General features: G+C 33.5%; 2 protein-coding genes across 2 annotated transcripts in view; both read left to right on the forward strand.

Moving 5' to 3' along the window:
- Positions 1 to 6059, forward strand: part of LOTGIDRAFT_123158 (hypothetical protein) — a gene marked incomplete at both ends in the record, with an annotated part of 45394 nt that extends 39335 nt beyond the window's left edge. The window contains one exon of the mRNA XM_009060585.1: positions 5844 to 6059. Within this exon, the coding sequence (XP_009058833.1) occupies positions 5844 to 6059 (216 nt within the window). The remainder of the gene's footprint in view (positions 1 to 5843) is intronic.
- The window catches only part of LOTGIDRAFT_164102 (hypothetical protein), a gene marked incomplete at both ends in the record, with an annotated part of 35616 nt that continues 15696 nt past the window's right edge, over positions 5838 to 25757 (forward strand). Inside the window, 3 exons of the mRNA XM_009060586.1 lie at positions 5838 to 6051; positions 6286 to 6386; positions 17999 to 18257. Coding sequence (XP_009058834.1) covers positions 5838 to 6051; positions 6286 to 6386; positions 17999 to 18257 — 574 coding nt within the window. The remainder of the gene's footprint in view (positions 6052 to 6285; positions 6387 to 17998; positions 18258 to 25757) is intronic.

A 25757-nucleotide genomic window follows, 5' to 3' on the forward strand; every position in this document is an offset into this window, starting at 1 on the left:
CTTGTCACTTTTGCAGATTATAATAGTTTGATCATATTCAAAGTGGTCAAAACAGAGCGTTCAAAATTGGTAAGGTTGTTCTTTTCATTTACCAGTGGTAAACGGGGAACTTCTTCGTATAAACTATCACATTTATTTAAAATATTATGGTCAATCGCATTGTCTGGTGGATTCCATCCAGACTTTTCTACGATGTAAATAGAGTCCAATTCCTAGCTCTACATCTATAAATGATAAAAACTGTTTTACCTAACTAAAGAATACCGGTTATTATATGTAATATCCAAAAATTGGAAATATTGCAAAAAAATTGTAGTATTTAGATAGTTTTTCTCCTGAAAAATTTGATTTTTGGAGTTACTAGGTTTCAGAATCCCAGCTTCGGTATGTGACATGCCAGGTCAGCAGTTCATACTAAGAAGATTAATGTGAGAATAATATTGTTGAAGACTCTTGAGTAAGTTCTAATTGGCTTAAAGAAAAAATTCAAAAAGAATTATAATGTGCAAATTCACAGCTTTAAAGCAATATATATATGTATAAACAAAGTTTATCAAAATTTTTTTTTGTATAAAATTACACTCTAATGGGCGTCCTCAGTAGCGAAAAAGGGGAATAACTCTATAGAGGGTGCCACTGTAATGCGGACCCACGTGACCTAACAACAGACGTAAACAAATCAAGATTCCTATGATGGCTTTTAATTTTGATGCTGACTATTGGAAATTTGGAAGTTTGACAATTGCCGAGTTGCGAGATGAGTTGGGGAAAAGAAATGCCAAAATGTCCGGTCGCAAAAAGGAATTGATAGATCGGTTAGTACAGTCTACTTTACTTCTAGATTACGAACGAAATAGACCTACGTAGCTTATTATTATTATGCCACCTGTCACTTTCTTAATTTAAATTACAGGACACGGGTTCATGATAATATGATGTTTTGTGTTTGTAAGAGTGAAATTATATTTTTCTTCTGCAAATCAACCATAATTACTGACAAAAAGGGGCAATAATCATGTACAAAATGTATCAAAACAACTGACCAAAGTACATGCAAAAGGCAAAACTGTCCTCGACCACAGTACCTGTCAGACCACAATGGCACAATGTTTACAAAATCTCATTTATAGTTTTGCCAATCATTTTTGTCTGGACTGGACTGAAATACCCAATTCGAACATGACAACTAATGAAAAAATTATTTGATCTAGATCTAGTCTATTTCATATGTAAATTATTTTACATTATTTTATATTATTGAAAATAATTTGTTTACAATCTAATTCTATCTTTACTAAGAATTGATATGAACATTATCAAGTCTTATCTACAGCCACTACACAAAAGAATAGAGAAAGAAAGTGTAAATCTAGTCAATGAACGATTCCTGTTATTTATGTTTTTTTTTTTCAGAATTAAAATAAAGTAGAAAAACATATCTTACCGTGTGTAAGAAATATAATCATCTGATTTTGACGACGTCCACCGATCTCTAAGAATGGGGATAACCCACTCCTTTGATAAACTCTGGTCCTGCGGGAACGCATGACCACCCCTATTTGAACATTTCGGAACACAGCAAAAAGAGGACGGCATTCTTTGATTACAAAATAATGTCAACAAAGGTAAACAGATGATGGCGCTAAAGGGAGATCATTTGTTAGGTCCGCATTGTTCTGTGGCGCCCTCATGTGGCTTTTGTCTCAGCGATAATGCCCATTAAACAAGATATGAATTAATAAGATTATGTAACAGGTCAGAAAGTCAAATGGTGTTAATATTTGGAATAAACAAAAACCCACTGTTTAATTCCACTGTCAGAATTCCAAACATTGACAGTTTATTCCCATTCATTTTTTATGATATATAAATGCAGACAACGAAAAATAGCGTGGAAGTGGGCTGATCAAAGCTACCATAGGCTTATAATACCTTGTCTAGCAAGCTATCTTTAGATGTAAATAGAGAGCCTAGACTATTGACAGTTGTGGCTTGTGTTTTGGATGATGTTTGATTTAAATGGATCATAAACCATTGTAGGTCTGACATATTTTACATTATACAGGGGACAAGTAAGAATTTCAAAACAATAAAAAAATGCTTATGGTGGGGGGTATTTAAATGTTAAGTACTGCATTCGGAGGTCCAATATTTAATGTCCAAACTATTTTGTTTTAATCAAATTAGACTTACTATGAGCTGAAAGTTGGCATCATTGAATATACAAAAACATAACTTAACTAAACCTTAAAGTTGCTGAGAAAAGTATCTCCGTCATTCATGGGAACTTCAGGTTTCAAATAGCTGTAATTGAATCCACATTCTTCCTTCTATATGCAAAAACTTTAATCTTTTAACAACAACTTGTTTTTGTTTAACAAGTTAAATGTTCACAGCATATATCCAACCTAATAAAACATAGTATTTAGTAATTCTCTAGAAATTAATAACATATTAGAAGATAGCCTAACTTCAAACTTATTTATAAACCTACGACGGCAAATCTCTTTGATGTTGGGGGTTCCATTAAATTGTGTAATGACCTTGGAGTGCTGCCAGGAGGTTTTACAATCTAATCAATACCTTGTAGCCGGTTTTACAAGTCTGAAATGGCAGTTATACATCTGTATCAAAACCCCGTTGCCGGTTTTACAAATGTGAAATGGCAGTATTACATCTGTATCAAAACCCCATAGTAGGTTTTACAATTGCATCAAACTCATACTGTACATCTTGTTAACAAAACAAAATGTTATTGGTTTGACAACAATATATAGAACAACGTTTTGTTTATGAAATATTTACTACAACATTTATATTCTTTGGTCCGTCTGAGAAAGTTTTGGTCACAGGTAATAATGTATCACTACGTTTCGTAGTTTCAACATTTTCATTTGTGCCATTGTCTTGATTCGCTGTTACTTCATTATCACTTGACATTTCTGTGTTCAACTTATTAACATCTTTCGGTTTCTTAACTTCACCATATAGAATATCAGACACTGAAGCTCTTTGATTCTCTGAAGTTCGCATATACAGACGGACAGCATCACTTCGATGTCCTGAAATAAAAACAGAAAGATTGAATTAAAGGTTGCTACAATTGGGTGGTTTTATATTATATAATGCTCATGTCACAGTTAACATATCCACACCATCAGATCATTTCTTAAATATTTATATTATTTCATAACAATACAACAGGTTACGTTACGTGTACTTTTGAAAAAAAAGTACTGGTTAATCTTCATCGGAAACAGATGAAAAATAGATATTATAGTCATTTTAGTAGACCTTCACAGAGTAATAGTGAGTTTGTACTATACGATCAAAATCTTGATGCTGTAAATGTTCTCACCTGTTTGCTTACAAATCAGTTGTTCATCCACGTCATCTTCCATCATCAATATTCGTCTGCTAATATCACATCGACAGTCGTCTGTTTTATATGAAAGTGAAATTGACCGCACGTGAACGTACATTCGTGAGTGGATTTATCACATGACCATTAATTGTAAAACCTTGTAAATTAGGCTATCTAAACGCACAAGCAACATGGGAAATAGATAAACATAATACATGTACACCGTTATGTTCATAGTATACATGATTGAAAGATTACCGAAACATGTTATGTTTAGGTCCATGACAAATATTTGACGGTTTATAAGTCTGATAAAACACGACTACCAGGTTATGCTTGGATTTGTAAAACCGAGAAGGAAGAATATAGAAATTGGTTAGACTTGTACCTCAAAATAAAGAAATTGGTTAGACTTGTACCTCCGATTAATGAATTTAGGTAAGACATGTCATGTACCTCAAAATATAGAACCTGGTTAAGACTTGTACCTCAGATTAAAGAACCCTGGTAAGAAATGTACCTCAGAATAAAGAACCTGGGTAAGACATGTCATGTACCTCAGAATAAAGAACCTGGGTAAGACTTGAACCTCAGAATAAAGAACCTGGGTAAGACTTGTACCTCAGAATAAAGAATCTGGGTAAGAAATGTACCTTAGAATGAAGAACCTGGGTAAAACTTGTACTTCTGATTAAAGAACCTGGGTAAGACTTGTACCTCAGAATAAAGAACCTGGGTAAGACTTGTACCTCAGAATAAAGAACCTGGGTAAGACATGTACCTCAGAATAAAGAACCTGGGTAAGACTTGTACCTCAGAATAAAGAACCTGGGTAAAACTTGTGCCTCATTCTGAGAGGTTATTAATGAATTTGAATCGACTTGCACAATCAAAGAGATTTGCCGTCATAGGTTGATAATATGAATTATTGCCCTTGTCCTTCAAAACCACTTCCATATTTAGTTTATTAATTTTGAATTATTAATTACCACTTAAGAAAGAGACCTATCAAAATAAAAAAAGCAGTGTATGTCTAAAGGTTGGAAGATATTTCATACAGGTGATGGTTACCATTTTTATACGCCCACATGAATATGTGGTCGTATATTGTTGTCACCCCTGTCCGTCAACATTTCTTGTGAGCACTATAGAGACTACAGTTTTTATCTGATTTTGATAAAACTTGGTGTGATGCTTTAGATTGATAAGATCTCGGTCAAGTTCGAATTTGACATATTTTCGATGAAGGTTTTTTGAGATATTGCCCTTGACTTAGAACGCCTTGAAATTTGTTAAAAATTGTTCGTGAACAGGATGGAAGCTACAGTTTTCATCAAATTCTGATGAAACTTGATGTGATCTTTAGAATTCATAAGATCTCGGACAAGTTCTAATTTGACGCATTTTCGATGAACATTTTTTGAGTTATTGCCCTTGACTTTGTTAAAACGCGTCGAAATTTGTTAAAAATTGTTCGTGAGCAGGATTGACTCTACAGTTTTCAACCGATTCTGATGAAACTTGGTGTGATCATTGGAATTGATAAGATCTCGGACAAGTTTTAAGTTGACGTATTTTCGATGAACGGTTTTTGAGTTATTGCCCTTGACTTTGTTAAAATGCGTCGAAATTTGTTAAAAATAGTTTGTGAGCAGGATTGACGCTACAGTTTTCAACCGATTCTGATGAAACTTGTTGTGATCATTGGAATTGATAAGATCTCGGACAAGTTCTAACTTGATGCATTTTTGATGAACGGTTTTTGAGTTATTGCCCTTGACTTAGTTAAAATGCGTCGAAATTTGTTAAAAATAGTTTGTGAGCAGGATTGACGCTACAGTTTTCAACCGATTCTGATGAAACTTGTTGTGATCATTGGAATTGATAAGATCTCGGACAAGTTCTAACATTTTTGATGAACATTTTTTGAGTTATTGCCCTTGACTTTGTAAACACGCGTCAAAAGTTGTTTTTTGCCCTTGATTAGAGCTGTGTGATTTAATTGTTTGTTGTATTTGGGTTATTGATGAAATTAAATATATTACATTCGAATGTTCACATGTTAGATGTTCCTGGATCGGGTACCTTTTATTCGTAGAGTTGCTTACAAAATAATGAGTTTCTGATATAAAGGGATTTTAAAAAATTTGGTGGAATTATTCAGCATAAATAATTTCTTCAATATGAAAAAATTCATACCTTAATCACTAAAGACTGTTTTATCAATTCTGACAGCTGCCAGTGGGCGTATGTTACCTTGCATTGCAAGCTATCTTACCAAATGTTCTTATTTGAAAACATGTCAGTGGGGTATATTACCTTGTCTGACAAGATATAGACGAGATATCATGTGATTTCATCATTTGCCAATGTTCCAAAGATGAAAATGTTTAAAAAAAAAAAAACTGAAAAGGAGTCTTATTTTTCATTCTTCTTTCTTTGTCAGACTACTGGTACAACACCAATTGATCAAATGAAGCAGGGTATGACATTAGAAATTCAGGATTTAGCTCAACCAAACCTCCTGTGGTTAGTTAAAATAATAGAGAATGTTGGTGGAAGATTGTATTTAAGATATGTAGGTGTAGAATCTGGTACCATGGATTTCTGGTTATTTTATTTAGATGTTAGATTGCATCCTATTGGTTGGTGCAAAGAAAGAAATTACACTTATAAACCTCCTAAGTGTAAGTAACTTGATACTAAATCTAAAAAAAACGCAGATAATGCTGGACATGGATTTGAAGGCTGATTTGAAAGTGAGCTGTGAACACTATTACTGATTATCTTAACTAAAATATTCTGAGACTAAGGTTTGATTGGTCAATAAAATGCTGAACCTTTCTAATCTAATATCAGGTAACTTCTGCCAGATTTTAAATTTGTTATTACATATAAGTGTCTTTTTAATCTGTTTACAGTTTTAGTAAACAGTGAGTATAGAACTGATAATTTAGATATATCCCTCACTGAGGCTTTAGAAGAGGCTGAAAAACAAATCCTGCCTCTTGATATATTTAAGGTAGGTGTCTTATTGTAAAGCATTTTTATACTCCCACATGAATATGTGGTCGTATATTTTCGTCGCCCCTGTCCGTCGGTCCATTCATCAACATTTCTTGTGAGCACTATAGAGACTACAGTTTTCATCTGATTTTGATAAAACTTGGGGTGATGCTTTAGATTGATAAGATCTCGGTCAAGTTCGAATTTGACATATTTTGGTTGAACGGTTTTGAGATATTGCCCTTTGACTTAGAACGCCTTGAAATTTGTTAAAAATTGTTCGTGAGCAGGATTGAAGCTACAGTTTTCATCCGATTCTGATGAAACTTGGTATGATCATTGGAATTGATAAGATCTCGGACAAGTTCTAACTTGACGCATTTTCGATGAACCGTTTTTGAGTTATTGCCCTTGACTTTGTTAAAACGCGTCGAAATTTGTTAAAAATAGTTCGTGAGCAGGATTGAAGCTACAGTTTTCAACCGATTCTGATGAAACTTGGTGTGATCATTGGAATTGATAAGATCTAGGACAAGTTCTAACTTGACACATTTTTGATAACCAGTTTTTGAGTTATTGCCCTTGTCTTTGTAAAAACGTGTCAATATTTGTTAAAAATAGTTCGTGAGCAGGATTGAAGCTACAGTTTTCAACCGATTCTGATGAAACTTGGTGTGATCATTGGAATCGATAAGATCTCGGACAAGTTCTAACTTGACACATTTTTGATGAACGGTTTTTGAGTTATTGCCCTTGACTTTGTAAAAACGCGTCAAAATTTGTTCGTGAGCACAATAGAAGCTACAGTTTTGCAACCGATTCTGATGACGATATTGTCGTCGCCCCTGTCCGTCAGTCCACCGGTCCGTCGGTCAACATTTCTTGTGAGCACTATAGAGACTACAGTTTTTATCTGATTTTGATAAAACTTGGTGTGATGCTTTAGGTTGATAAGATCTCGGTCAAGTTCGAATTTGACATATTTTCGATGAATGGTTTTTGAGATATTGCCCTTGACTTAGAACGCCTTGAAATTTGTTAAAAATAGTTCGTGAGCAGGATTGAAGCTACAGTTTTCATCCGATTCAGATGAAACTTGGTGTGATCATTGGAATTCATAAGATCTCGGACAAGTTCTAACTTGATGCATTTTCGATGAAATGTTTTTGAGTTAATGCCATTAACTTACGAAAAACGCGTTAAAAGTTGTTTTTTGCCCTTGATTAGAGCTGTGTGATTTAATTGTTTGTTGTATTTTGGTTATTGATATTGATTTTAAAAAATTTTGTGGAATTATTCAGCATGAATAATTTCTTCAATATGAGAAAATTCGTACTTTAGTCACTAAAGACTGTTTTATTTTTTCTGACAGCTGCCAGTGGGCGTATGTTACCTTGCATCGCAAGCTATCTTTAACTCTGAAGAGCTCTGTCACGTGACCTAATTAACATACGACAAACTTTCTTATATATTCTTAGAGTGCATGATCTTTCTTTTTAGTGATATATCACACTTGATATTTTGATCAAAATTGCGCTTTTGAAATTTAAATTTTGTACTGACTTCTATAGTAAGTAAATTCACAGTGTCTATAATCTATCGACAGTAACCTTTGCCTTAAAAAACGTATATCTACAGATATCTCATGATCTTATGATTGTAAACGCATGAAATTTTGAACATTATGTAACAATGTACACCTCATCATAGACAAATCAAAATTTTTGAAGTGGGCGTGTCACATCCGGTGTGCATTTACCTTTACCTGAAATATTTGCAATTGTCATAACTTGCAAAGTTTACAATTGTCACCCTAGAAATTTTGCATGAAAATAGATCACTACTTCGGACAATTTGTGATAAAATTACAGTTGTTTGCGTTCTTTACTTTTAAGAAGGAAATAGGTTTTTAAAAATTTTCATTTTTGAACTTTAACATAAATGACCTTGACCTTTGCATGGTCAAAGGTCATTGATCTTAGATGACCATTCTTACTTTGATTTTTGATGTCCGATATATACTTCCGATGTTGCAGCAATTTTCGAAACTTCAAAGGCTCATATTACTTTTATTTGACCTTTGTTGACCTTTTGACCTGAACAAAAGTTGTTGCCCATATATGAGATGTATCCGATAATATCTTCACTTTTGTTGTGCATCGTTAACTTTCGGTTCTACAGCCAAATGAAAATCGCGATGTTTAACTTTGAAGAGCTCTGTCATGTGACTTAATTTACATACGTGAAAATTTCTCTTATGTCCTTATTACACGTAATCTATTCTATCAAATGATATATAACACTTGGTATTTTGATAAAAAATTGCTCTTTTTAGATTTTGAAATTTTGGTAGTTCTGTAGTAACTGTGCGTAATTTAACGGTGTCTATAATCCACCGACAGTCACCGTTGCCTTAAAAAAAATATAAATATGTATATCTCGTGATCTAATGATTGTAAGCACTTGAAATTTTTAACATTCTACACATCATAACAGACATAACAAATTTTTGAAGTTTCATTCATCTTTACCTTAAATATTTGCAGTTGTTATAACTCGCAAAGTTTGCATTTGTAGAAGTTTTTCATAACAATAACTCGCTGCTTGGGACATTTAGTGATAAAGTTACATTTGTTTGGACCTTTTACTATAAAAAAGGGAGTAGGTTTTACAATTTAATAAATTTTGCTATTTTGACCATTGGCATGCATGACCTTGATGTTTGCAAGGTCAAAGGACAATAATCTAGGATGTCCTTTCATACTTTGATCTTTGACGTCCGACATATACTTCCACTTTTTCATACGTTCCAAAACAGCAATTTCTAACACTTTTTTAAAAGCCTTAAAAGGCTTATATCTCTTTATTTGACCTTTGTTGACCTCTTGACCGTAACACAAGTTATTGTATTTGACGAGACCTTTCTAAAAATATTTTCATTTGTGTTGTGCGGTTTGTTCTTTTAACTTTACAGCTACTTGAAAATTCGACTTTTTACTACCGAATGTTAACACCTTTTAGTACCGAATGGTATCAAATTCATGCGTCTTTTCACTACCGAACGGTAAATGGTTTAAACGATGCTTTGATTATTGAATGTTTACATGCCTTTCTTTTTGGTAATAAATCCCATTGTGACTTTAAAATGCAACGTTTTATCGCTGTATCAGGTTGGATGCGCACTTCTTCGGTACCGTTATCATAGTTCTACCATGTCTTTGTAACAAGATGTATCGAATTTTGAGTTATAATTCACAAATGTCTACAAAGATCATACAGTTAATTACAATATATAATTCAAACCATTTATAAGCTGTTATAATAGGGTGACTTCGATTGAATCTTTGTGGTCGAGCTAGAGTTGATGGAGAAATGACGCAATTATCTTCAGTGCGCAAGCCTAGTGAAGGTCACAATCGAATTTGATCGAGTAATGTCAATATGGCGGGACTTTTGATCATGTATAGACATTCCATGCTACCATGTATACTCATATTTGACTCTCCAAATAATGAGTGTCGTACCCGAGCTTCTAACTAAATATTACGGCACATGAGTCTAAAGCTTAGAAAATATTACAGTTCAGTTGTGACTCGAATGACTTGAGTCTAACCTGGGCTCCAATCGAAGTCATGTCCCTAAGAGTGACAGGTTTTTCTGATTTTTATATGCCCACATTATAACGTGGTTGTATTTTGTCATTGCCTCTGTCCGTCGGACCACAATTGGTTTGTGAACACAATAGAGGCTACAGTTGTGGGACTTTGCTACTGCTACATTTGCAAAGTCCCACTCTGTGCCACGTGTGGCTCTAGTTGTGGGACTTTGCTTTCAGTAAAGTCCCAGTTTGTTATCGAAATGTCCATCCTTTTTTTTTTTCCAAATTTACACACCTTCCTGAGCTTAGACTGCAGTAGTTGCAGCAACCATTCAACTTCTCTAGACCTTCTGTAGTGGCAACGTGTTCCTTAAATATATATTGGAACATTTTTGCAAAACCGGAAGTGCCACAGTTCAACATGTACAAAAAGTCGAAAATCGGCTCTAGAAGGCGTATTTTTGCATCGATTTTCTTCGGGTTTTCATTTTTACAATCTACCTGTAATTTCTGACCTGATAGCACTTGAAAAATTACGAAATTCGAAAATTCGTCGCTCACTTTTTTCGATCAAATTTTTCAATTTTTTTGCAACTTTTTTGTTTTTGCATCGATTGAGCTGAAATTTAATATGCAAAGGGGCATCACTAAAGTTAATAATATGTAGTTGTCAAACATTTAACTTTACTTCCGGTTTTAAACGGGGAATCAATTGAAAGTACAATCCACTTCCGGTGTAATTGAAATAGGTCAACGAAATTTATGCAGATCAAATGTAAATGCTATTATAAAAAAACGAAGATAAAAAAATCCAGATACTTTGGCCGCCATATTGAAAAAACACACTTTTGTAAAACTCAAATGGGGCCTCCGGGTGAATGTTGATATGCTCAAATTTGATGTGAATGTATTCCGCAATCGATTGCGCAAAAAACATTGGGAGCCGAATTTTGAATTTCGCTTTTGCTTTTTGCAACTTCCGGTTGGAATTTGAACGATCTAAACGATCACACCATGTGACCTTGACCTTTGATGACCTTCATAGGGTCAAAGGTCATTGACCTTGGCTATCATTTGATACTTTGACCTTTGACCTCCGACATGTACTTCCGGTTTTATAGCTATCCATAAAAAAGCCAAATTCGCAACTTTGGACTGCTCTAGCACGTGACCTAATTAAGCTAGAGGGTTAATTTTTTCGGTTTCCTAATGTTCTTCTCATGCCCTTTACATAGATATAGAACAATTGCTTTTTTAAAGCAAAATTGAAATTCGTGATTTTTTCAAATTTGAGTTTTGTTTTACCATATTTGTGTCTTTTTGATCTTGGTGTATGTATATCTTATGACCTATTTTATGTAGAACCTTGATATTTGGAATACAACTAGACACTTTGAATATGATTTCACCTATGACAAAAAAATTGGTTACTAATTGTTTACATTTTGGGGCTGGGGCATAACTCGCATAGGATACGTTTGTTCAAAAAGGGCCTTTGCACACAATTACCTCATCCTTTTGGCCAGTTTGTGTTAACAGCTCAGTTGTTTCAGCTTTATAGTTCCAAAAAAAGAACGGGTTTTAACATTTGGATATTTTCATTTTTTGATTTTGACCTTTGTTGACTTTTGTTGACCTATATCCTTTGACCTGTATGATGTGGGAGCTTGACATTCGGAACATAACGTAACATTTTGAATATCAATTACCCTATGCAAAAAAAATTAAGGTGGGCGTGGCACATCTGGGTTATATTACTCATTATTGACATTTTTGGCCAGGAGCATAACTCGCAAAGTATACGTTTGTTCAAAATGGAACTTTGCATACAATTATCTCCTGTTTTGAGCCACTTTGTCTTACAAGTTCGGTTGTTTCCGCTTCTTAGTTCAAAAAAAGGAACAGGTTTTGGAAATTCAAAATTTTCAATTTTTGACCTTGACCTTTGTAGGATCAAACATCATTGGCATTGGCTATCTATTTATACTTTTATATTTGCTGTCCTATGTCAACTTTCGGTTTTATAGTTGTGTGCAATTAGAAATTTTTGATGACGTATATCTCTTGATATTGACCTTTTTAGACCTTCTCCTTTACAAGATCAAAGGTCATTGACCTTGGCTATCTGCTGATACTTTCATTTGTGACGTCTACTTCCAGTATTAGAATCTTCTAAAAAATGAAAATTTCTCAACATTAGACTGTTCTTGCACATGATATAATTGTCGTGGAAGGTTGATTTTTTCAGGGTCTTTTGCAATTTGCTACATTTGCAAAGTCCCACTCTGTGCCACGTGTGGCTCTAGTTTTTATTTGATTTTAATGAAACTTGGTGTGATTTATATTGATGAGATCTTGGTCAAGTTCGAAGTTGCAGGTTGAGTTGAGTTACTGCCCTTGACGCGTCAAAATTTGTTTGTGAACACAATAGAGACTACAGTTTTCATTCGATTTAAATATAATTTGGTGTGATCCTTAATACTGATGAGATCTTGGTCAAGATTGAATTTGGCGATCTTTCGATCAACGGTTTTTGAGTTATTGGCCTTGACTTAGGAAAAACTCATCAAAATTTAACAAAAAAAAAACACAAGGGGTATATTATTGTATAACTCACTTCTTTAATAACAAAGCACATAACGTTTCAACACAATTTACACGTGTCGTCTGTTGAGTGAGTTATACCATAATATTGTTTTCAAAAAGAAGGGCAATAACTCATACTCAATATTTTTCAATTTTTCTGATTTTCAATAGGGTTTATCCTTGGTTGATAACATACACTCATGCTAAGTTTTGTTAAAATCCATTAAGAAATGTCCCTTCTAGAGTGTTTACAACCTAAAATTTGAAACGCGTTTTCAAGAACAAGGGCAATAACTCATACTAAATATTTTTCGATTCTTCTGATTTTCAATAGGGTTCATCCTTGGTGATTACGAACGCTCATGCCAAGTTTCGTAAAAATCCCTCAAGAATTGTGCCTTCAAGAGTGTTTACGAGCTAAAAATTGAACGCGTTTTCAAGAACAAGGGCAATAACTCATACTAAATATTTTTCGATTCTTCTGATTTTCAATAGGGTTCATCCTTGGTGATTCTGAACGCTCATGCCAAGTTTCGTAAAAATCCTTCAAGAATTGTGCCTTCAAGAGTGTTTACGAGCTAAAAATTGAACGCGTTTTCAAGAACAAGGGCAATAACTTATACTAAATATTTTTGGATTCTTCTGATTTTCAATAGGGTTCATCCTTGGATGTTTACGAACACTCATACCAAGTTTTGTCAAAATCCGTCAAGAATCGTGTCTTGTAGAGTGTTTACGAGCAATTGTGGACGGACCGACGGACGGACATGGGTGACGGCAATATACGCCCCCCCTTTTTGATGTGGGCGTATAAAAATGATTGAACTAGCAAACTGCTGACTTTCTCTCCTAAGAGACCATCTTCATTAAGAGACCGCTTTTGATTCATCCCTTGAGTGGTCTCTTAATGCAGGTTTTACTGTATGAATTTATAAACCTCTTGTGATGTCATCTCATTGTTCATGAAATAGGGTATTCAATAAAATAGAAGACACACAAACCATTTCACAAAGCTTTTTACTGGCCCATTATTAGTTGATCCAAATAATGTGGATACTCTATAGCGCAACAATTGGGTAAACATTAAAAAAAATAATCTGCTATAGAAAAAAACTAAGTAGTCCTAAAGTCCAACATGTTTCAAGAGCACATAGGCTCCCTTCCTCAGGGACAGACACACATGAAATGTCAGTTGATTCTTGTCGGATTTTTACAAAACTTTATTATTCAGTATCGTGCTGAAGGTTGCATATTTGCCTTCTAGAGTTTTCACATTCTAAAAATTGAACACGTTTTCAAGAACAAGGGCAATAACTCATACTCAATATTATTCAGTATCGACCCAAATAGTTCAAAAGAAGTGTTTGACTGCCAGATATTTTTTATTCAAAATCAATAGCCTGGCAAGCTATCTTTTAAAGTAAAGGGCCCAAACAAATGTAGCTTTTATCACTTATTGTCCAGAGTAGTGAGTTATTTTTATGCAAATTTTCGAGGGTGACAAATACAAAATTTGCGAGTTATAACAATTTCAAATATTTAAGTTAAAAGTAAAAGTAACCCGGATTTGCCACGCCTTCTTCAAAAATTTTGTTTTTGTCTCCTATAATGTGTACAGTGTTAGATAATTTCAAGTGTTTACAATCAATAGATCATGAGATATTTGTAGTTAATCTTTTTTTAAGGCATCGGTGACAGACGGTGGATTATACACACCGTGAATTTACACACAGTTACTATGGAAGTCAGTACAAAATTTTCAAACTTTAAAAAGCGCAATTTTGATCAAAACATTAAGTATGTTATATCACCAAAAGGAGAGCTCATGCACTTTAAGAATATATAAGAATTTTTGTCATATATTAATTAGGTCAGTGACAGCAATTCAGAGATAATAAATCACAATTTTCAAATGGCTGTAAAAACCGGAAGTAAACGTTGCACAACAAAAATGAAGATGTCTTTGTATAGGTCTCTTCTAAGGCAACAACTTTTGTGCTAGTCACAAAGTCACTGAAAAAGGTCCAAGTCACGAGATATGAGCCTTGAAATCAATATATTGAAACAAATCAACCGGAAATAACAAAAAAGCAAATCAAAATTAAAAAATCGGCTCCCGATTAAACCCTGATCTCAAAAAAGTGGTTTTACAGAAAATTTAGTCATTTCAGGATGGCGACTAATCTAATACTTCCGGGATGAATTTTATCCATTCAAATCTTTTAAATTAACAATTCTAGCATATTGCACAAATTTCACATATCTATAAAATTCCAGAAGTTGAAATTTCAACTTTAAGAGCGAATGACATCAAAATCGGAAGTGATATAAAAATTTTGAAAACAGAATTTTGAAAAGAGCGATTATAATCAAAATACAAAGTGTTATATATCATTTGAAATAATAGATTACGTGCAATAAGGACATAAGAAAAATTTTCTGACAGAGCTCTTCAAAGTTAAAATCACGATTTTCAAATGGCTGTAGAACCAGAAGTTAACGATGCACAAGAACAGTGAAGATATCATTGAATAGATCGTATCAGGGGAAAGAAATTTTGTGCAGATCACAAGGTCACCAAAGGTCAAGGTCACTAGATATAAGCCTTAACAGTTTGCTGAAAACTTAAAACTGCAAACTTAAAAAAATTCCAAAACCTGCTTCTAATGTTTTGTTACAAATCGATTGAAGATTCCATAGACATCACATTTATGCAAATCGGATGAAACCCTGATTCCGAATTTCGATTTAAAGAAAAGTCGGTCATTTCTAGATGACTGAACATTTTCATCCAAGTCGATTTTTGTCATTTTTATACGCCCACATCAATATGTGGTCGTATATTGTCGTCGCCCCTGTCCGTCGGTCCGTCCGTCAACATTTCTTGTGAGCACTATAGAGACTACAGTTTTTATCTGGTTTTGATAAAACTTTGTGTGATGCTTTAGATTGATAAGATCTTGGTCAAATTCGAATTTGACATATTTTCGATGAACGGTTTTTGAGATATTGCCCTTGATTTAGAACGCCTTGAAATTTGTTAAAAATAGTTCGTGAGCAGGATTGAAGCAACAGTTTTCATCCGATTCTGATGAAACTTGGTGTGATCATTTGAATTGATAAGATCTCGGACAAGTTCTAACTTGACGCATTTTCGATCCACGGTTTTTGAGTTATTGCCCTTGACTTTGTTAAAACGCGTCAAAATTTGTTAAAAATAGTCGTGAGCAGGATTGAAGATCCAGTTTTCAACCGATTCTGATGAAACTTGGTGTGATCATTGGAATTGATAAGATCTCGGACAAGTTCTAACTTGACGCATTTTCGATGAACGGTTTTTGAGTTATTGCCCTTCACTTTGTAAAATCGTGTCAAAATTTGTTAAAAATAGTTCGTGAGCAGGATTGAAGCTACAGTTTTCAACCGATTCTGATGAAACTTGGTGTGATCATTGGAATTGATAAGATCTCGGACAAGTTCTAACTTGACGCATTTTCGATGAACGGTTTTTGAGTTATTGCCCTTGACTTTGTAAAAACGCGTCAAAATTTGTTCGTGAGCACAATAGAAGCTACAGTTTTGCAACTGATTCTGATGAAACTTGGTTTGATCATTGAAATTGATAAGATCTCGGACAAGTTCTAACTTGACGCATTTTCCATGAAATGTTTTTGAGTTATTGCCATTAACTTACGAAATACGTGACAAAATTTGTTTGTGAGCACAATAGAAGCTACAGTTTTCAACCGATTTTGATGAAACTTGGTGTGATCATTGGAATTGATAAGATCTCGGACAAGTTCTAACAAGAGATATTTTTGATGAACATTTTTTGAGTTATTGCCCTTGACTTTGTAAACACACGTCAAAAGTTGTTTTTTGCCCTTGATTAGAGCTGTGTGATTTAATTGTTTGTTGTATTTGGGTTTTTGATATTGATTTTAACAAATTTTGTGGAATTATTCAGCATGAGTGTTTTGTAATCACTCAAAGATGAACCCTATTGAAAATTAAGAAATATATCTAATGATAATAAACATTCACACCATGTTTTGTCAAAATCCGTCAAGAATTGTGCCTTCAAGAGTTTATGCGCTGAAAATTGAACACAAAAAACAAAGGGCAATAATTCATACTTAATATTTTTTGATTCTTCTGATTTTCGATAGGGTTCATCCTTGGGTGATTACAAACAATCACAACAAGTTTCGTCAATATCCCATCCAGAATTGTGCCTTCTAGAGTATTTACAATCTAAAAATTGAACTCGTTTTCAAGAACAAGGGCAGTAACTTATATTAAATTGTGGATGGACATGGTGACGCCAATATACGCCCCCCATTTCATGTGTTAAAAAAAATAGAAGACACACAAATGATGTCACAAAGTTTTTTACTGATCCATTTTTAGTGGATAAAATTTAAAAATCGATGAGCCAACAACCCAAACTGTACTCAATAAACATTATGTTTATGTAGGCATAATTAATCATTAAAATGGGTAATTTTATGATAATATAATGTCAAGGACCAATACTTGATGTCAGCAGAGGATATTTACCGTTGGTCATTTCAGCTGCCCCTCCGGTCATATCCGACAAATCAACAGCCCTGCTTATGTGACTGAAGAACAGATATTTCATACTTCATATAGTTTTTATACGCCCACATGAAATGGGGGGGCGTATATTTCCGTCACCCATGTCCGTCCGTCGGTCTGTCCACAATTGCTCGTAAACACTCTACAAGACACAATTCTTGATGGATTTTGACGAAACTTAGTATGAGTGTTCGTAATCACCAAAGGATGAACCCTATTGAAAATCAGAAGAATCAAAAAATATTTAGTATAAGTTATTGCCCTTGTTCTTGAAAACGCGTTCAATTTTAGCTCGTAAACACTCTACAAGACACAATTCTTGATGGATTTTGACGAAACTTAGTATGAGTGTTCGTAATCACCAAAGGATGAACCCTATTGAAAATCAGAAGAATCAAAAAATATTTAGTATAAGTTATTGCCCTTGTTCTTGAAAACGTGTTCAATTTTTTGCTCGTAAACACTCTAGAAGGCACAATACTTGATGCATTTTGACGAAACTTAGCATGAGTGTTTGTTATCAACCAAGGTTAAACCCTATTAAAATCGGAAAATATTTAGTATGAGTTATTGCCCTTGTTCTTTCATATTTTTATTTAAAATCAAAGATGCCAGTGGGCGTATAATACCTTGCCTGGCAAGCTATCTTTATTTACAGTCTTAATTTAAACAAAGTATGTGTATGTGACATTGCCTGCATTTAGAATATTTACATTGTTTATTGCCAAATTGGTTCATGTGGTCAATACATTGTGGTAAGAGGGACGATATCTATTGTTCATGTTTTTTGTCTACTACTCAAACATCGACTTGTTAGAGCGCATACATTTCTTTTTATTTAACAGGACCAGAAAGAAATTGTACCTCACAAATTTCAAAAGGGAATGAAATTAGAAGCTTTACATCCAGTCACAAGAAATCAAATCTTTCCAGCTACTGTAGTAGAAATATTAGATGAATATTATTTTATTGTGGAACTTGATGATGTCAGTATGGACACAGAAAATAAAAAAATAGTACAGTTTGCAGCATACAGTAATATATCTACCATATTTCCAATGCATTGGTGTCAATGGAAAGGAATCAAGATATCATTTCCAAGAGGTTAGTGTGAACATTTCTTTTGTCCATAGAACTTTGCCTTAATGATTCAGAATTCCCCCACAAAGAACACATCAAATTAGCTAAGTGGACTCTCTGAAAGGGATGTTGACAAACACACTCTTTAGGTGTATGAAGGGGTGCCAACTGATTGAATCATTCAAGCATTCCTGATCAAAACTTTCCAAACAGACATATTTGGATATATAAATTAAATTCGATTGATAAGATATAGTGTTACCTTACTTGTAGTTCAAGAGCTTGTTATGTTTTACAGACCCAATATAACAAAATGTAAATGAATTTGTCATCAAAATATATTTTTATCTGTGGTCATGAAATAAGAATAGGACACTGGGGCTACAAAATATTTCTCATGCTCAGATTAGTTTTTACTCAAATTCATAATGCCCCTCGCATCAAGACAAGATAAATTGTGAAGATGATGAAAAAGAAAAACCTCGTTTACTGTACCGGTTGAAGGGGTCAGAGTACTCGAATTGTTATACAAGGTTTAAATTATTCAAATATTATTCCCATGCATAGCGGTAAAAAATAAAAAAGATTTTAACAAAATACGCGTACAAATAGTTTTTTGCGTTTTTCTCGAAACAGTAATTTCGCGTCATATATCGTTATAGGAGGTTTCAAGCTGTCACCCAAGATATATATATTCTTCGATAAAATTAGTTATGCACAGTAATAGGATTAAAGCATGAAAATTTAGGTTAGCAAGACCACGATTTTTAAGTTATTTACCAAAATTGTCCTACTAAGGTAATAGAGATTTAGACAAAACTTATTTTATAAATGATTTTTTTGAAAGTGTTATTATGATATTTATTTAATCTAATAAAAGTTGAAGTTCTATTAATATAAACTTTACTCCTCTCTGTCCATCTGTCTGCCTTTAGTATCTGTTCCTTATGAAAGTATATCTGAATGAACTTTGCATCAATTTAAAATTGTAAGTTATCATCCTTGACTTTGTATAAACTCTTGAAAAATCTAGATGAAACTATGTAGACAAATGTATATTTGTCTCAAGTTCAAAATTCGAAATAATTTCATGAACACCAGAACAGTTTTTATTTGATGATATAAATTTGACTGCTTGTGGATATTGATGAGATCCCAATAAAGTTCTATTTTAGCAATAATTTGTTGAAGGTTTTTTTTGAGTTGTTGCCCTTGACTTAGAAAAAGCATGTCAAATTGGCTTGGATGTCCAATTCCAAACTCTCTGAATTGTCTGAATTGGGTCAGAAAAGAATTGGAACCTGCCAAAAATGTTGGATATTTGCTTTGAAAGATAATTTTACATTTCATCTATATTCGCCATCATTTTTCAAATTAAACACCCCCAAGTACTCAAGTTCCAGATTTTTTAACATGTGCAATATGGTAATATATTTAGCTCAGTGACCCAGGTAAGATTCTTCTTTTCATTTTAAAATGCAAATTATTGTTTTCGACCTAAACCAAATTACATAGCTAAATCTTTCTGCAAAGGGCACAGCACTTTTTCATAATCACCAATAATTTGCTGTTTTACATTCAAAGAGGTAACAATGATAGCTTGATAACTTTGATACAACACGTAACAAAGAATTCCGTGTAATGAATGAAATAAGAACCTTTAATAATGACCCAAGAAAATTGAAAGTTGAAAAAATCTAGCATAAATTTTTAAATATTTAAAAACATTAAGTTTTTAAGTTAGTTATGCTTTTTGTAAGCTGTTCCAAAACTACTGTCTTATTTGAGTAAAATATACACCTAATTGTAGAGAAATATGTCTCCTACATATTCTAAAGATTTCAACTGATAAAATCAAGCCATTATAATGCCAAGAACCGAAACTAGGTCAAACTGCTTAATTAACAATTAGTACTCTCCGTTTTTAATTAACCCTTTTAAGACAAATTATGTTTGATCATGATCAAAACGACACATAGATATACACAGCTACCTTTAAAATATTTTCATGTATAATGTACGAAAACTTCGATAATGTAATGAAAACTTTTTACAAAAAAACGGAATGTCCTTTTAATAGATTTGATATGTTTATAGAGTACATAGTACAGGTACTGAGGCATTTAACATAAAGCCGGGTTCCCTTATTTTCATGTATATATCTATATTCCATTGTTGGAGGGCTAATACTAATTAAATCAAAAGTAGAGGTGTTCTTTTGATTTGGAAAAATACCAGTTTGTAACAAAAGTCAGTAATTACTAGTGATGCGCAATTGGATGAAAATAATAATCAATTATTCAAAATAATCAGAGAGGCATAATCGATTATGTAATCGATTAATAATCGAAACACGCCCCATTTAATGAACATGTACATTTTAAGGCTTTATAAATTAATTTCATAGCTGTTTTGTTAATTATGCTAGGTGTGATGCAGGTAATTACACTCAACACTCTGAGAAAACAAATTACTTTTTTATTTGCACCAGTTTTTTTATTTTTGATATGTAATTTTCATACTAGTACAAAAAATAAATACAACAGTAGCAGCTTTTCATTAACCTCAAATGTTTTCTTATATCAATGTGACGTGCGTCCCTTTGAAACTCAAGTATATCTGAAAAATTTGTCTCTGTTAATAACTCACATCTTGTCTGGACGAATAAAAAAACACCAGATTGGCATAACGCAGACACCATAATATTGAGCGGAATGTCCCCGTTTCCCACAACAGTGACGCTACCTCACATAGGCTTACATGACATGTCCACTTATTATAATATTTCTTCAATAATGGCTTTTCTTATACTCCTGATATCTCTAATGTTATTTTTGAAGTGGTGAAATACTTAATTTGTCATATTTATTCTAGTAACATTGGGTCTAGGTCGCAAGAGTAGATTCTCCAAACTAACCGATAATTCTTAAAACCGGGTTAACGGTATTTCTTACGAAAATAGATATTTATAAGTTAAATGATGAAGCATGAATTTTTGCAAATAGGTCATATCTAAGCTGTTCTTCTTTACTCCCTGAAATTTCGTCTGCAATCCACTTCAGTTAATACCTTATTCAGCACAATATGTGACTACGATACTATTTATAGTAACAATCATGCCACATTTGTTTCTGTGTCGAATATAAGGCTAGTACACGAGAAAAAATTAATCAAAGGTGTGACAAATTATCAGGATCTCATTGTTTTAGTCACCCAATCTTACAATGAGTTAAGTTTAATTCATTATTAAAAATTTTATATTATTTATTTGCGGACGTCACTGACTTTCAGTTGAGAATTGATTAGTAACATCGCTGGACTTTCAAAAACCGATAATCGATTGTCGCCGACAATTGGAACATCACTAATAATTACCCTGTAATTAGCTAATTACGATGGCATTACAGGCAGTCACTGAATACAGATTATCAGGTCTCACAATTTCCATAAGGAAGGTAACTCTATGTGTGCCTTTTCACAGCCAAACATTACAAGACAGCCAAATACCAAGTAATTTATTTTTAGCATTTTCAATCAGGTTTCAGTCAATTTTATCTTAACGCTCAAAAGTACTGGATTTATTCAATAGATACATCAATTAATCAAACAATAAGCATGATTTGACCGAGAAAAATAAGCAAAGGCAAATTGAATTGTCATAGCTACAACATTTGGTTAGTTACCAAACTTAATCACTAAATTTTTGCAAAAGATTGGTTCAGACAAGGACCATGGTACACCAATCTACCTGAATGAAAGTCAGCCCCATTTTGGCCCCTGATTTTGTCAAGAAATTTTATGCTATATATATATATGTATAAGAAATAATATATCATATATATAATGATATTGAAACAAAGTTAAACTTTGGGTCTCTGTAGGAAGGTAGACTAAAGATTAACTTTTTGTTTACAAACAGTTACAGAGCACCACCACATGTTCAGATTATCACATATCTACATTAATTTCTTTAATTACCAATTTAAATGAATTTTACAGGTTGTTACCATGGTAACATAATTTTTGGTCTTTTTTGGTATCAAGATAATGCAAAAATGATACACTAACATGTAGAATCCTGATTCTACTACCTTCGACCCCGATATCTGCACACTTTTTACTGGGAATGGAATATTTCTATGTAAAAGTAATCCGATGCTCCGGTTTCTGGTTCCGCAAGGCTGTGATTGGGAACTAATTATCAAATTTTATAGTAATTAGTATTCATCATCTGGTCGCGTGTTACTGTTAGTTCTTCTATCTGGCTTTCGGATTGGCGGTTTTTATGATGTCGCGTGATTAGTGTTTAATAAATCTTCATAATGAGATTAAGCAATTAATTTAATCATCACATGTAAGCTATCTTTCGTTCAATCATACCTGAATACCATTTATCGTTTAGTTATACTTCCGGATTAGAATTATTCATGATGCCCTGTTGATCGGTGTAATAAATCGTTATTTGAGAATATGCGGTTAATTTAATGATCACGAGTAAGCTATCTTTTGTTCCATTTTTACACGCCCACATTATAATGTGGACGTATATTGTCGTCACCCATGTCCGTCCGTCGGTCTATCGAATTGGCTTGTGATCGCGATAGAAACTATTCAAATGAAATTTGGTGTGTTTATTTATATTGATGAGATCTTGAACAAGTTCGATATTCACGATTTTTGGATGAATGGTTTTTGAGTTATTGCCCTTCACTTAGCCAAAACGCGTCAAAATTGGCTTGTGAACACGATAGAGACTACAGTTTTCATCTGATATGAATGAAATTTGGTGTGATCATTTATATTCATGAGATCTTGGACAAGTTCGAATTTGATGATCTTTCGATGAACGGTTTTTGAGTTATTGCCTTTGACTTATAAAAAACGCGTCAAAATTTGGTTGTGAACACAATAGAGACTACAGTTTTTATACGGCCTCATGAATATGTGGTCGTATATTGTCGTTGCCCCTGTACGTCGGTCCGTCGGTCCGTCCGTCCGTCCGTCATTCCGTCGGTCCATCCGTCAACATTTCTTGTGAGCACTATAGAGACTACAGTTTTTATCTGATTTTGATAAAACTTAGTGTGATGCTTTAGATTGATAAGATCTCGGTCAAGTTCGAATTTGACATATTTTCGATGAACAGTTTTTGAGAAATATGTTAAAAATAGTTCGTGAGCAGGATTGAAGCTACAGTTTTCAACCGATTCTGATGAAACTTGGTGTGATCATTGGAATTGATAAGATCTCGGACAAGTTCTAACTTGACGCATTTTCGATGAACGGTTTTTGAGTTATTGCCCTTGACTTTGTTAAAACGCGTCGAAATTTGTTAAAAATAGTTTGTGAGCAGGATTGAAGCTACAGTTTTCAACCGATTCTGATGAAACTTGGTGTCATCATTGGAATTGATAAGATCTCGGACAAGTTCTAACTTGACACATTTTCGATGAACGGTTTTTGAGTTATTGCCCTTGACTTTGTTAAAACGTGTCGAAATTTGTTAAAAATAGTTCGTGAGCAGGATTGAAGCTACAGTTTTCAACCGATTCTGATGAAACTTGGTGTAATCTTGGAATTGATAAGATCTTGGACAAGTTTTAACTTGACGCATTTTGGATGAACGGTTTTTGAGTTATTGCCCTTGACTATGTAGAAACGCGTCAAAATTTGTTAAAAATAGTTTATGAGCAGGATTGACTATACAGTTTTCAACCGATTCTGATGAAACTTGGTGTGATCATTGGAATTGATAAGATCTCGGAAAAGTGCTAACTTGACGCATTTTTGATGAAATGTTTTTGAGTTATTGCCATTAACTTACGAAAAAAGCGTCAAAATTTGTTTGTGAGCTACAGTTTTTAACCGATTTTGATGAAACTTGGTGTGATCATTGGAATTTATAAGATATCGGACAAATTCTAACAAGAGATATTTTTGATGAACATTTTTTTAGTTATTGCCCTTGACTTTGTAAACACGTGTCAAAAGTTGTTTTTTGCCCTTGATTAGAGCTGTGTGATTTAATTGTTTGTTGTATTTTGGTTATTGATATTTATTTTAAAAAATTGTGTGGAATTATTCAGCATAAATAATTTCTTCAATATGAGAAAATTCGTACTTTAGTCACTAAAGACTGTTTTATTATTTCTGACAGCTGCTAGTGGGCTTATGTTACCTTACATCGCAAGCTATCTTTAAAAATTTTGTGGAATTACTCAGCATAAATAACTGGCATATATATATATTATGTAATTGAATTCAAACCAATAAAATTTCTTCAATATAGGAAATTCGTACTTTAGTCACTAAAGACTGTTTTATCATTTCTGACAGCTGCCAGTGGGCATATGTTACCTTGCATCGCAAGCTATCTTTTACAATAATTTGTGATTAGTATACTAGTCATGAATTAATTTGATGTTTCACTTACTTCACTTTTTGAGTTCGCCTCAAGACAAGAGTTCACAAAAATAGTCGAATATTTACGATTGGGAAATCAAAGTGAAATGTTGGCAGATACGAGAATCAGGGTTTTCTAAAATTCTTTTCTCTAAATAAACCAAAGACCAAGCGAAGGCAACTTTCCATCACCTCAAACTGCAACTTTCATAAAAAAATCAACTTCAAATTTGCATGCAAGAGCTTGATCTTGAGTTTTATTATGGCCGGTCTTAGAGTATGGAACGCATGTATTAACCCTTTCAACCCTAGCGGCCGGTTTACCGGCTACACACTAACGCAATATATACCCGAGCAGTTGTTACCATCTCAACCTGCATATCAAAACCAAAAGTAAAAATAATGAAAGTAAGAAACTGATTAGCTAATGTAAATAGATATCTTTTATTATTTTTCAATTTAAAATAATCGTTGAATATTCGAATGCAAATCAAATGATGCTGTCGAATGGTAAAAACCACCATTTATGTGAGCACTACTCTAGACATCATTTTGAATGCTTTGATGAAACCTTGTATGTTTCTCCCCAAATATCAAGTTTAACTACGTACAAAAACTATTTTTTTGCAAATATTAGGGAAAACAGCTGTATAATTTAACAAGATTTCAGTTTTTCATAATAAAACAATTTTTAGCAAATGTTTTTTATACGCCCACATGGTCATATATTGCCGTCGCCCCTGTCTGTCAGTCTATTCACATTTCTTGTAAGTGCAATAGAGGCTACAGATTTTATCTGATCTTCATAAAACTTGGTTTTTCTTGTATGTATAGATGAGATCTCATTGAAGTTCGAAATTGGTAATAATCGGATGAACTGATTCAGAGTTATTGCCCTTGACTTAGTAAAAACGCGTCAAATTTGGCTTGTAGGCATGATAGAGCCTACAGTTTTTATCCGATCTTGATGATATTTAGTATGCATCTATATATTGATGAGATCTCATTCATGTTCGAAATTGGTAATAATCGGATGAACAGTTTCAGAGTTGTTGCCCTTGACTTAATAAAAACCCCTCAAATTTGGCATGTAGGCACGATAGAGACTACAGTTTTTATCTG

This window comes from Lottia gigantea, assembly GCF_000327385.1.
Source record: "Lottia gigantea unplaced genomic scaffold LOTGIsca_43, whole genome shotgun sequence".
Classification (NCBI taxonomy): Eukaryota; Metazoa; Mollusca; class Gastropoda; family Lottiidae; genus Lottia; species Lottia gigantea.